Raw genomic sequence first — 14,807 nt, forward strand, 5'->3', positions numbered from 1 at the left:
TTCAAGTGAAGTATGAGTCCTCATTTACAGGTCTGTGGCCTCTCTAGATTATAAAGTATTTGGATTCAGAAACCTTGTGCTTTTATCACTGTAGCTGCTAGAATTCATTTCATAGGACCTGATACATAGTAACCACACAATAAATACTTGCTGAATGAATGAATGAATGAATGAATGAATAGCCAAGGCAATCTTCACAGCCAAGGCTTCCCCATCCCAGCTCAGTATTCTTTCTGTTATATCAAAGAGACTCTGCCCCATGAAACAATAGACCCTGCACATTTTAACAAATGTATACAATTATTAGGAACTATTATTAGAACAGAGACTAGCACTACTGTTCTCATAGTTATGTCACATAAGTAGTGTATTAAAGCTCATTCTGATTTGTTATTTATACAAATCAGCTATGTCTGTCACCAGTTTAAATATTAGTAATTTAGAAAACAAAAGTTATTGATTTATCCACTCATCAAAAAAACATTATGACAGATCTACTTACATACCTCTTTTGTCAGTTTATATACCAACTGGAAAAGAAGGGGTGTACAGTCAACTCTGAGAGTATAATTGCCTGCAAAATAAAATAGAGGGTATTTTAATACCTCCAAATGGACTTCAAACCTGTATTTAATTCTAACTTTATTTTCTAATTATAAACAAGATATAACAGATTTCAAATTGAAGGCATCATTCCTGGAGAATTAAAAATAGGGTGGACCCTACAGATTATCATATTCAGTGAAGTATGTCAGACAGAGAAAGACAAATATCAAATTATATCACTTATATGTGGAATGTAAACAAACAAAAAAATGATACAAATGAACTTATTTACAAACCAGAAATACATTCACGACATAGAAAAGAAACTATGGTTACCCAAGGGGAAAGGGGGAAGGGAAGAGAGATGTTAGGAGTTCAGGACTAACAGATATACACTATTATATATGAAACAGAAAAACAACAAGGACCTACTGTATAGCACAGGGAATTATATTCAGTATCTTATAATAACCTATAATGGAAAAGAATCTAAAAACAATGTATATGTATATGTATATGTATATGTATATGTATATGTATATGTATATGTATATGTATATAACTGTGTAACTTCGCTGTACACCTGAAACTAATATTACAAATCAAATGTACTTCAGTAAAAACAAATAAATAAAATTTTAGAATAGATAGATAGGTAGGTAGATAAATAGACAGGCAGACAGTCTGGCTAAAACTAAAACACAAGGTGGAAATAACTCTTCAGGAGCCAGAGAGGCTGCAGCACACACTCAGGATAGGAGACTGCAGAGGCAGACTCTGCTGCTAAGGCCGCAACTCCTGCAGTAACAGTAAGGGCCATTGCTCATTATGGCAGCAGTACCTAGGGGTCTTTGGCAAAGGAAGTGGTAAGGCCATAATGTTCACGTTTTTATTCATTCATTCAATTCAATATCAAGACGTTAGACTAGAGCGTGTCAGTAACTAACATGTGTCCTGTGACACTTACCTAGAAATAACCATAACACGATGAAAGCCTACAGATGCACATGCCACATGTCAGGGTCAAAAGGAAGTCTGTAGTGGGTGCTTATTTCAGAGTTGTTCCAATACATACAGGAACTATTTCTGTATGAAATACTTTAGCCCAACTTTTAAAAATAGCTCCACAGGAAGAATGTCAAAAGTACTAAAGTTTTAAGTAGTAATCCAACATAGGCCAATGGTAAATATACTAAAGAAATTAGTATCAATAGCTTAGTTATGAATCATATTGATTCATTTGAATCATAATAATGTTCTCTCTGGTAAAATGGAGAAATGGAGGTATTATTGAGGCATCTCATAGAAAGAGGATAATCCTAGTTTATGAGTTGGAGTTGACAGACTTAAATACTGGTATACTATTTAATGACAATCTGAAATAAAATTTACCTTCTGTGTATGAGTCTGCATTGATATATGCAACCTCTCTCTCCTGGAGTGTTTTCACATTCTCCTGTAGTTGAAGCAAAGCAGTCACTTAACTCACGGCATTTACAACTGTGGAAATACAAGCAAAACAAATTAATTCAGTAAAAGAGTGGTTTGCAGATACCATTATAAATCAAATGCCTATGCCTTTGACCATAATTTTAAGAAAATGCTATTAACTGCTTGATTATATTAATGCAATTAAAACAAGAAAGAAAAATATTAGTGATGCTGTAGCCACTTTTCATAGCAACAGCACGGAGACCCAGAGGAAAACTGCCCCTGATCCCCTGCACCATAATATGAAGGGGGAAGGCTCAGAGATGCTCAGCCTCACCCTGGATCTACTGGAAGAGAACTGCTCAAAGTAAGGCCTGGAAATCTGTACTTTTAAAAGGTGTCCCTGGCAATCCTTACAGACATTAAAGTATGACATCCCTTGACGTTGGGGATCCAAGTAACTTTACCATATTAAAAGTGAGGAAGTTGGAAACTTGATTTATCAAGAATTTTTTGAAAGAGAAGATATTGATGAAAAAGAAAAAGAAAGGAGGGGAGGATAGAGAAAAAACTAGAGGGAGAGAAGAGTGGCTATTAGGACAAAGACAAGACATTTCTCTCTCACACATACATGCACACATGCACACACATTCTAGAAAAATACAGCAGAAGAAGACTAATGCCATCACACACATGGGAATATGCAGAGAGAACTCTTTTCTTCTCTCTGTTTCTCTCTCTCTCTCTAGCTTGCTACCTTATAAGAGCAGTTACAGTAAAAACATTTAAAGCTGTGAGTGGTCATCCCACGAATGAGAATTCTCACCTCTGCACTTGGCCACACGGGATAGATGACAGCTGATTCTGCTGCAGAGTTTCCATTATGACAGAGCTACAGTAGAAATAAAAAAGATTCCTTAAATATATGTAAAGGTAAATGTGCTGCTGAATATGATCAAGAAGCTAGTAGAAAATGGGAAACAATATTCAAATTGTCTTTTAACTCACATGAATTTAAATTAATGTAAGGCATATTATCTTGTATCTTGGATTTATTTTATCTGTATTCTAAGCTGCTTAAATTATAGAAAGACACATGTATTTCTATATACATGTATTCACAAGAAATTACATATTTCTAAAAGTAAATGACCTTAATGAATAAGATCTGATTCATCTAAATAAGTGTATTATGAAATGCATGTTCATAACACCAACATAATAATAAGACTTTGCAATATACATGGAATCAAATGTGATACAAGTAACTGTGATTTTATTCCCATACTTATTTGATTCATATTATTATTTTAAAGTATGCAGAAATGAGTCAGAAGGAAAGCATTTTAAAAACCAGATACAATGATAAGAAAGATATGACATTCTTCAAATCAATTCTATAAAATTTGGACTCATAAATGATGAACAAAACAGAGGATAGTCACAGGAAAGTGCTTTTTGGTGCACCTGCCTTTAAAAAAACACACAAGCCTACCATGAACATGTAAGAACTTAGAGTTACTGGACAGAGAGCCTAAGGGAAGAAGATGAAAGAAGGGGGCCTATGAAAGACACTTTAAAATAAAGCATTAAGAGCCAGTGACAAATGAAAATTAATCATAATTGAATTAAAAATAAATCCTTGAAATTTTAGAGTAATTCAATTTACGAAATCATTCTATTATACTTCCCAATCAGGCACTTTTGTAAATGGTAAAATATACCTATGGTTCCAATTTAGTACGGAATCCATAAAGGAGAGACTATAATCAGAGTATAGTTATCTTAAAAGAGCATGTTGTTTTCCTAGATAGAAGAAATCCAAGGAAACTGTAAAAACTTGAAAATTAATGCCAAGGATCTATATCAGATTTTCAATAAGCTAATTCACTTGTCAGAAGCAGCTTCCTAGGTTTGACTATTTTCTGAGCTTACAGATTTTACTTACTTATCACAAAACAAATACAAATAGAAACTAAAATATTTTAAAAATAATGAAAAACTTGGTTTGTACTTAGTAATTAAGAGGTTGTTCTGTTTTACCAAACTGATGTAAAAGCAAAAGCAAACTCTATTTCTTAAATTTTCTTGAGTATTTATCCAAATTAAAACAATATCAGGTAATGGAACACATCTGTGATTACCCTGAGATACATGTTGACCAAGAAGATACGTTTTCTGTCTTAGTTACCTCAGCCCATTTGTGGAACCCAGAAGTCCAAACTTTTCTGCATCCCAGCTGGCAAAAATGGTAGTTCTCGGTCTCCAGCCTGTAATCATTGTTAACATACATGGTTAGGTACATCTGCCTAAAAACAAAGGAAAATTCACTCAAGTCACTTTCTGTCATCACTTGCCAAGGAAACATTATTTACCTCTACTAATCAGTTTTTCAAAATTCTGGACAACTTCTTATAAATCAGCAGTTCCACTGGTTAGGTCAGTACCTCCAAATACCCAGAAGTCCTGATGATCTTCCAGAATAACACACCTGTTTGGAAAGGAAGGCATTCAAAAGAATGACAACTTAGAATGTATTATAAAGAGCAGTAATTCATGTTTTTAAATTAAACTTCCTCCTGCTTGAGTTTCCTCCATAGAAAACCATCAAGGTAGTGTCTCCTTTTAGAATTTACCTTTTTTCCCCACATTTAATTATATCACATCAACCAGGAAAAAAAAATATTAAGAGTTGATTAAAATTTATCTTCTCTTACTCCTGTAAACTTTGTAAAAACAAAATGTTTTAAGACATTTTAAAAAATCCACCAACTCACCAAGTTTCACAGATCCTCAGGTAGTTCTGATTACATCGTAAATGCTTGTGATTTTCTTGATGTTATGAACATGCATTTTAACCTTCCTAGAATTTCACAAAGGGAACAAATTACTTCACATAGAGCATTATGTCTAACAGGTTCCTTCCAATGTTTTATTCTAAGTCTCAGAAGTACAGAAAACTGTTTAATAGGATGATAAATTCCCATATACCCACCATCTAAATTCAATCATTGTTAATACTGTTTAACTATTTGCAAGCGAGTTGCGCAAATCATGACAGTTCTCTCCTATGTATTTAAGAATGCACCTTACGGTGAGATTAAAAATAAAATCAGTATTTTATATTTTTCCTCCCTCATAGCTCTATTGTTGGTATTTATTTAAACTTCAAAATCATTATTCAACGTGAAAAAGAATCTTGTTCTTAGCAATTTAAAAAAAAAAAATTGTGTATTTGTCCATTTAGAGCTCAAATCAATTAAAGGATATAAGCCCCAGGTGCTTTTTTTGATATTTTGACCAGGGAAAATTTGTTTCTGACTTTTCTCTTAAACTGTTACTGAAGCTACATACTCTGTTTTCCTTGTGTCTGTATGTGTCTGTTTATAAATCACATTTTTCATTGTGTACCTCTAGAGGGTATTAATACATGAGATAATAAAGTCTATGTTAAAGGAACTCAGTTCTAATTGAGTTAAATAAACACTTTTTAAAAAATTCTTATAAAATAAAACTGAACTTCTAGTATCTTAAGAGTTTTGAAATTTTAAAACAAGCTTCTTACAGAACTTATAAAATACTTGCAGAATCCAAATTCACATTGCTAAGGCAAATCATTAACCAACAAGGCTCATTTAACCATTTTAGTTTAATAAAAACAGCTATCTCCTCTCTGATTCATCAGTGTGAAGTTTCCCTTTCCCTCTACATTTCAAGCCAGTCAAACTAAAGTTCTGATCATGCCATGCTGTTCCCCAACCCTGCACAAGCTGTCCTCTGCAGCTGGCGTTTACTGCCTGTCTTGATTCTGTGGAAATCTTAGTTTGTGTAAAATTAAGCTCAATGAGCACACGGTCCGTGGTCATGCCTCCTTAACACCAGTGCTGTCCGGGGTTAGTAACAGTAACGACTATGCTGGTAAGCGCACGGGGCCATGTAGCAGTTAAGCGTTCACCACTGTGACCATCTAACCCACCCCCACAGAAGTGACCAGTGAACTTCGCTCCTTCCCCTCTTCTCTCCTACTCCTTCCCTTAAGTTAACCTAGGGTTTTGCATGCATAGCGTTTTGACAGTTATCTGAAACACTGTTTTAAACCCTCAGTTGAAAAGGGAAGACAAAATGTTACACCTGGCCCAGAGAAGGAGAGGGCTGGGGAGTGGCCCAGAGGAAGCCGAACGGGACGCGCAGCCTCGGATCACAACACAGCACCGTTCCTTCCCGAGTTTCGCAGCCGGGAAAGCAGAGGTCTGGGGCCCGGACCGCCTCGGGGCCTTCGGGGGAGGCCGAGGGAGAGACGGAGACCCGCGCAGGGCTGGGGAGGGACCCGCAAGGACTCACCGTCTGTGCAGCGGCTCCTGACCCACGGTGGACGGGCGGCGGTGGCGGTTGAGGCTACGGTGCCGGCTGAGGGGGCTGAGGCGGCGGTACCGGCTGAGGGGGCTGAAGCGGCGGCGGCTGCGGTGCCGGCTGAGGCGGCGGCGGCTTCGGTGCCAGCTGAGGGGGCTGAGGCGGCGGCGGTACCGGCTGAGGGGGCTGAAGCGGCGGCGGCTGCGGTGCCGGCTGAGGCGACGGCGGCTGCGGTGCTGGCTGAGGGGGCTGAGGCGGCGGCGGCGGCGGCGGCGGCTGCAGTGCTGGCTGAGGGGGCTGAAGCGGCGGCGGTACCGGCTGAGGGGGCTGAAGCGGCGGCGGCTGCGGTGCCGGCTGAGGCGGCGGCGGCTGCGGTGCCGGCTGAGGGGGCTGAAGCGGCGGCGGCTGCGGTGCCGGCTGAGGCGACGGCGGCTGCGGTGCTGGCTGAGGCGGCGGCGGCGGCGGCGGCGGCTGCGGTGCTGGCTGAGGGGGCTGAAGCGGCGGCGGTACCGGCTGAGGGGGCTGAAGCGGCGGCGGCTGCGGTGCCGGCTGAGGCGGCGGCGGCTGCGGTGCCGGCTGAGGGGGCTGAGGCGGCGGCGGCGGCGGCGGCGGCGGCGGCTGCGGTGCCGGCTGAGGGGCCTGAGGCGGCGGCGGTACCGGCTGAGGGGGCTGAAGCGGCGGCGGCGGCGGTGCCGGCTGAGGCGACGGCGGCTGCGGTGCTGGCTGACGGGGCTGAGGCGGCGGCGGTACCGGCTGAGGGGGCTGAGGCGGCGGCGGTACCGGGTGAGGCGGCGGCGGCTGCGGTGCCGGCTGAGGGGGCTGAGGCGGCGGCCACTGGAAGGACTTGAGGGACTCGAAGGCCTTCGCCAGCTTTTCCAGGGTCGCCATGGCGGCCTCCCGCCCCGCAGGGACAGCCCACGGAGTCGCCAGGACGACTGGCGGCTCCGGTCAGCAGCTGTGGCAGTTAACGGGGCTCGAGGCCGCCAGCAGGTGCGGACCCCAAGCGCGCGGCCATCTTGGAGCCGTCCCGACAGCCCCCGCGGCCCTGCGTCCAGCCACGCTCCGCCGGTGGGGCGGGGACGGGCCGCGGGATTGACAGCCGGAGGCAGCGGCCTCCGCCAATGGCTGCCGCGCCCGCCCCTTGGGCCCAAAGAGCCGCCACGGCTGCTGGAGTCACTTCTTCACGGCGAGGGGCGAGGGGTACTGCAGGGAGATCGGGAGGGCGGTTCGGGGGCGGGGTTGCGTGGCACGGCGAGGAGGGTGGGGAGGGCGGGGTGACTTGTGATTGAGGGTCTCTCTCGGCGAGGGGCGTCCCCGGACGACGCCTAGCGGGTGGCGGGGAGGCGGGGCAGTGGGCTGGGAGCCCGAGACCCCCGCGGGGCGCTAGCCCACCCCGCGGCGCGGGCGGAGGGCCGGCTCGCCGGACAGCCTGCTGTAATATGCTGACTGTTATATATTTGGCCTTACCCTTGTTAGTTGCCTCAAATCACTCCTTGTTCACCTTCATGATCATTACCATAGATATACGTCTTACAATCCTCGTACTTACTATGTTCCCTCATGCTACAGGGCCATACACATGCTATTCTCACTCTCAGAAATAATCTTTTACACATCAATGCCCTACTCCCCTCAAGAGATTTGCCTATCTATTTCCAATCACTCTTAGTGCTCAGCTAATTTGTGAATTCATAAAGCCCATTACATTAACATAATTTCTTAACACCATGTCATTCTCCTTTATCACATTATTAAAGTATGCTTTATAATAACATAAAAACTCTTCCATGCATGAAGGTAGATATTAAACAATTAAGTTCACAGTATAAAGTTGTAAGTACATATACTGTATATTATGAAAAATGTTAAGGAATAACATACTATCGTTAAATTCATTCACAATTTTTCATAGAAATATGGAAATATTTATTCCAAGTTGGATCATCACTATATGCGTGTGTGTATATATGTATATATCTTTCATCCTTCATACACATTATAAGTTCTGATAAAATATTGCCAACAATTAACTTTTATACACCAAATTACCAATAAAGGAATAGGAAAGAAGGGAGAAAAGAAGAAAGGAAAGAAGGAAATTGAGGGGTTTTAGAACTGTTGAGATTGAGACATATTAGATAAAGATTCAGATCTGTACATTTATGTATGATAATTATTTTCCTAAAATTATATAAAAACAAAGAAAACTGAAAGCTAAATATAAAATTATTTACAACCCAAATTTGAGGTTAATTTATATCTTCAATTGATATGCATTTTTTAAATTTAATATTACACTGTTCCATTGCTATAATATAATCAAATTCATAAACAGAAAACTATATATGATATATACATCCTCTCACCATTGATAACATCTCTGAAAGCATTTTTGAAGTAGAATAATTTATATTTAAAGTTTTTATCATTAGAAAGTCTTTGAATATTTTAACACTATTAGATTTAATTTGCTTCATCGTATTATTTTTTCCATTACATGAGAAATAATATCTTATATGGTTTTGATTCATTCTTTAAGTAATTTGTTAATATTGTGTAATAAGTGAATTCATGGAATTAAGGAAAGAATTTAATTTAGGGCCTGACCTGTAACAGTTTGACTACAAATCCTTCCTTCCTTCCTTCCCTCCTTTTTCTCTTTCACTCCCTCTCATCTTACTCTCTCCCTCTCTTCCCTACTTTCTTCTTATTCCTTCCTGATTTTAATAATCAGATTTACTAGCTAGCAGGACCATTTTACTACCTCTGTAGATCTAGTCTTCCACAATTATAGCCATCTTATTCTACATTATATTAGTGTGATAAGCACACTTATATATTACTTTTATCAAATATGTAACTTATAGTTTTGATTTTAAGTTAGTTAGCTATTTAATTCAGATTGTCCATCATTTCTTAGAAGTCATGGAGTATTCTTTCCAACACTTAAATGAGATATGTAACCAATGGAATTTTTTCAACAGAATAGTGAAACTGAATTTTAGCAGTGACATGCAAAAGTTTTGTGGATATTTATTGATAGAATTTTGTAAGATCTCTTCTGTAATGTATACAGTATGTACATTTTTTCCACCTGTCAAAGAACTCCAGGCTTTGAAAAGAGAGGTTCTAATGGATCATGTGTTAAACTGCATTGGTTGATTTATCTTTATAAAAGCATGTTTAGCCATTGCTGTTTTTGGTAGTGGTTTTACCAAAAAAAAAAACTGACAAATTTAATTGTGATAGTTAACAAATAATTCATAGATTATGTGTTATCACATAAAATAGAATGAATAATTGAATGCAAAAAATTCAACATGACTACTTCTACTCTATTGAAGTGTTCATATTGACAACTACCGTCTCCTTACACAATAGTTGCATTTAGTTAAATGTCTTGAAAAACATTATTTGGAAAACTCAAGGTCCTCGGGTGCCAGAACCTTTAATGTGCAATTCATTTTCACAATTTATGATTCTAAGAGAGTTGCTCCAAGTCAAGAAGAGGGAATCTGTTAATCAAAATTGGCAGAGAGGTACAGAGACGATTGCTTCCAGGTAGTTTTCTTTTTTCAAAGACACACAGGCATTGTGTGAACAAGACACTTCTGTTGTTTCTGTTTTTGAGTTAAGATTTTATTGCTGAATTCTGATCAAAATAATTTATACATTTTAAATTTGCACTGAATGAAGGGAAAATCTGCAAATATGGATCAGTTACATTGAACTTTGTATTCTCTTTTGACAAGTGTGTGTCCCTATACTTTTGCATATAGATCAAAAACAATACTTCAAGGCATTCTCACCAACAGCAAGCAGATCTCCAATTTAGAGTGTCTTGTCTTGCTTTTAATTTGCATTTAGAGTGTACCTTATTCTAGTTGGGAAGTTGTAGTCTCACTTCTGTAAGTGGAATAGTGAAGCTGTTTATATGTGAGCTTGTTACATGTTGGTATTATTGTGTCTGTTGGGGGCTGGGAAATAAGTAAGCTTAATAAATTGATTCAATTTTGAGTGTGTTTGAATTTAATGAAACTTAAATTGTACTGATTGATTCTCAACACTTTAATTACAGGTTAATTTCAGATCACTGAATTGTTTTATTTACATCAGGGCATCACAGATAGGATAGAATGATATGTTGTAATATTTTGGATACAGTTATTTTGGTTTTCACACTAATTAAAAGTTTTACCTCCATCTCCACCAAGGACAAAGGGACAAGAATACAGTTGTTTAGAAAATGATACTTTTGTAGACCATCTGCTCTTTGCATAGAACTGCATGAGCATTTGCTTATAAAAAGGAATTACGCTCCTCTTTTTAGTGTGCAGATTAAAGACAAGCCAGGAGAGAAAATATTAATGGAGACAATGAGAGGGCAAAAGCAATATGATTTGTTAATTACTACAGGCATGTAAAATGCAGGTGGAAAGGTACATCAGTGAAGGTTAACCTAAATCTTGAATTGTGAAACAAGCTATAACCGTGTAATTAAGCTGAACTATTTACAATTGTTCAAATGCTTTGAATTTTTTAATCTCAAATCCTTTGCTCAGAATGTTCTTCCCTTTGTCCTATTAGCTTGTTATTTATTTTGAAGATTTTTCAGAATTGCTTCATATTATCCTTCTGTAACTCCTCTGAACTAACCTCAGTAGAATTAAATGTTTCCTCCATTGTTCTCCATTAGTAGCTAGTACATACGTTTATCATATAACTATTCAGATACTTGTATATCTCTTCAGCTTGACCTTAATCCCCTAGAAGTCAAAGCTTTGTTCTATTTTTTCTGTATCTCCATTTCCTAGTGCATGCTCCCAGATTTTATTCCTCTACTCAAACCTTACTATTGAATCTATACTGGAAGTATCTTCTCTAGATACTCTTTGGGGAACCTGTTTTTATGACTTATAATTGCAGCCCAAGATATCTCTCATTATACTTCTAACTTCAATCTGATCACCTCCTCTGAAGTTTGACCTATACTCAGCTTTCCACCTGACATCTCTGCTTTAGTGCCAGAAAGGGTGTCTCTAACACATTTTGCAAACTCATCTCCCTCCTTTCATAAACTATGTCCCCTATTTTGCTGCTTAAGCTCAGATTTTAGGGGCCATCCTTGATACTTCTGTATTCCTTAGTCCTCACATACAAAAAATCACCAATTCCTGATAATTATATTTCCAAAAAACACCTTCTTGATCTTCAGCATCAGGGCCACCACCCAGCATCTTCTAATATCTTTCTCTCCATTTATTCACTGAATTTCAGTTGCACTGGACTCTGGTGTACTGAAGACTGTGACTTTTACCCATCTCAGTACTTAAATGTGATGATATTCTATCAGAAAAACATGAATTTGAATTCTTGGGCATGGCTATTTCCTTCTCTTCACTCAGCTCTCAGGTTGATTTACTTCTTTAAGGACAATATTGGGCTGCATATTCTATACAAGAATCTGCTACCCAGATTGTTTTCTTACAAAGCACTTGTCTCTTTCTTAGTAATTAAAATGTCATTATTTTGTATTCATGTCTGCCTTTATTATATAATATTCATTTCCCCATTCTAATTTAAAAACCACGAAGATAGTAATCATCTCACCATTATGTACCAAACATGTAGAACAAAGCCAAGCACATAAGAACACCAAAAATATTTGTTAAAAAGATGAATGCATAGATTGAGAAAGAATCAAGAGAAACACCATAATCAGAAGGATAGAGGATGCTATAATGCAAGCTTCGTGGAGGCAGGCATATTTTGTTTTAATCATTATATCCCTTTGTCTAAGGACATTCTGATGTGTTATATGTATTCAATATTTGTTGAATAAATGTAAGAATTTAGAAAGCAATGCTTAAAGCAGTTTTGAATGACAACATCAATGTCAGGATATAGATTCAAGAAAAATAAAATTAAATTCTTCCACATGCATGACACACTTCAGTTTTTACATAATTTCTGCTAACTATATTCACTGCCTTATCAATCAGTAAATATAAGGGGTAACAGCAGTTTTTTGGGTCACTGTATAAGATAATGTAATCAAGGTAATGAAGAAGCAGAAATAACTTAAAATCAAGGAACACAGTAATAAACTGACTAATTATCAAAATGACTTTCATGGAGAAGAAAAAATAACAAAAAGCACTCATTATAAATTTTGATCTGTAAGTAACAAAGGGAAAAACAAGAATTTCAAAAAAAATTAAGTATACATTTAATGGTATAAAACTTGTATAAAAATTGGTTTTCTCTCACTTTATACAATAATTACCCAACTGCAAAACTGTACAATAACAGCTTTCACATTTATTTCTTCTAAAGTCAATGCATTAGGCTAATTTCTCCTATCCCATTTCTGTTTCTTGTCACTCTCTCCAGGAGACAATGGAAAAGACTTCTAAATAACTACAGCATTTGGCCAGTTCACAATGGAGGGAAAAATGAACGGCGTAAGGAGCTAAAAATCATCTATAGTTTGAGTGTTAACTTTCAGATGATAAACGACCCTCAATCTATTTTAGATTCTATTTTAGAAAGAATGAGAGGAGTAAATATGATATAACTAAATATCCATCCAAATAAATTTCAGAAATACACATAAATAGATTTTTAAAAAAGTTAACATAAAAGCATAATTTAAATTACAACTTAAACAAGGCTTAAATTTAATCCTAATTAAGCTGCACATTTCTTTGTATAATGTTCAGTGTGAGGATCTCATTAAATAAGTGTTTTCTTCTAAGTCTTCTCAAAAAGCAAGGGCATTATATTGCTTTTCATATGCTTAATGATATCTGTTTTGTAGTGTACTCTGATAGACACTAAAAAAATTCCTTTTATGGGCCCCAAGATCCCTGACATCACAAGGAAATGATTCATTTACAACTTCGGTAACAGATGAGTTTTTTAAGCAGTGATTTGGGGCTATTGTTAATAACAAGGTACATGAAAGCTTCTTTATAAAATTAAATTGTATAATAATAGTAAATAATACCATTTAGTAAATGGTAAATGTATTATGTAAATTGTTTCATGGAATCCCACACTGGGGACCTGGGCCTATTGTTTCCCTTTGAATAACAGATTCTTCCCTAAATCATTTGAAATCTCTTCCCTGTAAATTTTAAATAGGATAACATTATTTCGTTATAATAGAGTAGTTTAAATTTAAGCACAACCATTCTGTTTCAATTACAGAAGTTTCATTGGGATTTAATTACACAATTTGAAAGACTGAGAGCAAAAACTACCTGTGTGCTCCTGATCTGGGAAGGAAGGCCTGGCTCCTCTAGACCAGGGTTTCTGGACTTTGGCATTATTGCCATTTTTGACGGGATTGTGCTTGTGTGTGTGTCTGTGGTGGGGGGAGTGAGGAGGGATGCTGACTTGTACATTTTATGACATTTAGCAGCATCTTAGATGAGATCGCAATAGCATTGCACTCCTAGTATGACAATCAAAAATCTTTGCACATCTTACCAAATGTCCCAGGGAAGAATTACTCCAGGTGGAGACCTACTGCTTAAAAAAATAAATAAATAAATAAAAAACTCTGAGCAACCCACCTGGCCACTAAAAAGCATAATCCTTCAGCCTCTCTTCTTTGAATACCTGGTGGAATCATTGCCGCAGCTCTCAGCCATTCCCTACGAAAATCACTGCCTTTGTCTGAAGTAGTAAAGCTGAGATACTGCACTCAAGAACTCACTACCAAGCAGTGAGCAATCTCCTCTCTACAAACATCATGGACTCAAGTCAGGAGCCCTTTATCCTTTACCCTCTTCCTCCACCCTCTAAGGTAGATGGAGGTAGTAACCAGATGTGCTTTATTCAATCTATGGTTTCTGCCAATAGCCACATTACAGAAATGAAGCTGCTCTTGTTGGTTCAAAAACAGACCCCATACATAGAGTGCAAAGAGAGACTGAAGAAAGAGGCAAACCACTCCAGACTGGTATGTGGCAGGTTTAATAAGCATGGGAAGTTACATATGAGGTTTGTCTTGGGTGGCTGTGAGACAAATAGACTTCTGAACCTGCCCACCAGAATCTTAAAAGTTTATTTTGAGGCCTTTACTGGATTCAGTCACATGTACTTTACAGATGGTCTGCATCAAACATTGCTCTCTCAAGGCTGTGTCCTTGAAAACAGCTCCAGCTGTGGGAAAGGTGGTCAGAAGGTACATGGCAAGGGCAGGGGAGGGGTTGAGGAGCCTCTGATTGGTGGGTCCAGCTCATGAGTCAGCTGAAGTCACATCCTCTCATTGATGACCTCCAATAGCTCTTTGTTTCATTTTTGAAGCTCAAAGATCAATCTTTACCTAAGCCTTTATTAAGGACATGTATGTGTTAATAAGCCAGGGCTGTTGACATTTTATATCTATTTAAAAGACCATGGTGATGTGTCCTTCCATGGATTGTGATCACATGTAACCACAGGTCCACAGTTTCTGCTCTGGAGAAAAT

General features: G+C 38.6%; 1 protein-coding gene across 1 annotated transcript in view; it reads right to left on the reverse strand.

Annotated features, from left to right (window-relative positions):
- The window catches only part of LOC141574723 (uncharacterized), a 28,172-nt gene extending 14,187 nt beyond the window's left edge, over positions 1–13,985 (reverse strand). The window contains exons 1-8 of the mRNA XM_074351444.1: positions 13,954–13,985; positions 6,319–7,506; positions 4,755–4,840; positions 4,353–4,468; positions 4,169–4,247; positions 2,804–2,869; positions 1,939–2,046; positions 507–574 (exon numbers count right to left, since the gene is read on the reverse strand). Of these exons, the coding sequence (XP_074207545.1) occupies positions 4,771–4,840; positions 6,319–7,506; positions 13,954–13,985 (1,290 nt within the window). The 3' untranslated portion in view covers positions 507–574; positions 1,939–2,046; positions 2,804–2,869; ... (1 more) ...; positions 4,353–4,468; positions 4,755–4,770. The remainder of the gene's footprint in view (positions 1–506; positions 575–1,938; positions 2,047–2,803; positions 2,870–4,168; positions 4,248–4,352; positions 4,469–4,754; positions 4,841–6,318; positions 7,507–13,953) is intronic.
- Between the last annotated feature and the right edge of the window lie 822 nt (positions 13,986–14,807).

This window comes from Camelus bactrianus, chromosome 23, assembly GCF_048773025.1.
Source record: "Camelus bactrianus isolate YW-2024 breed Bactrian camel chromosome 23, ASM4877302v1, whole genome shotgun sequence".
NCBI classification, from domain to species: domain Eukaryota; kingdom Metazoa; phylum Chordata; class Mammalia; order Artiodactyla; family Camelidae; genus Camelus; species Camelus bactrianus.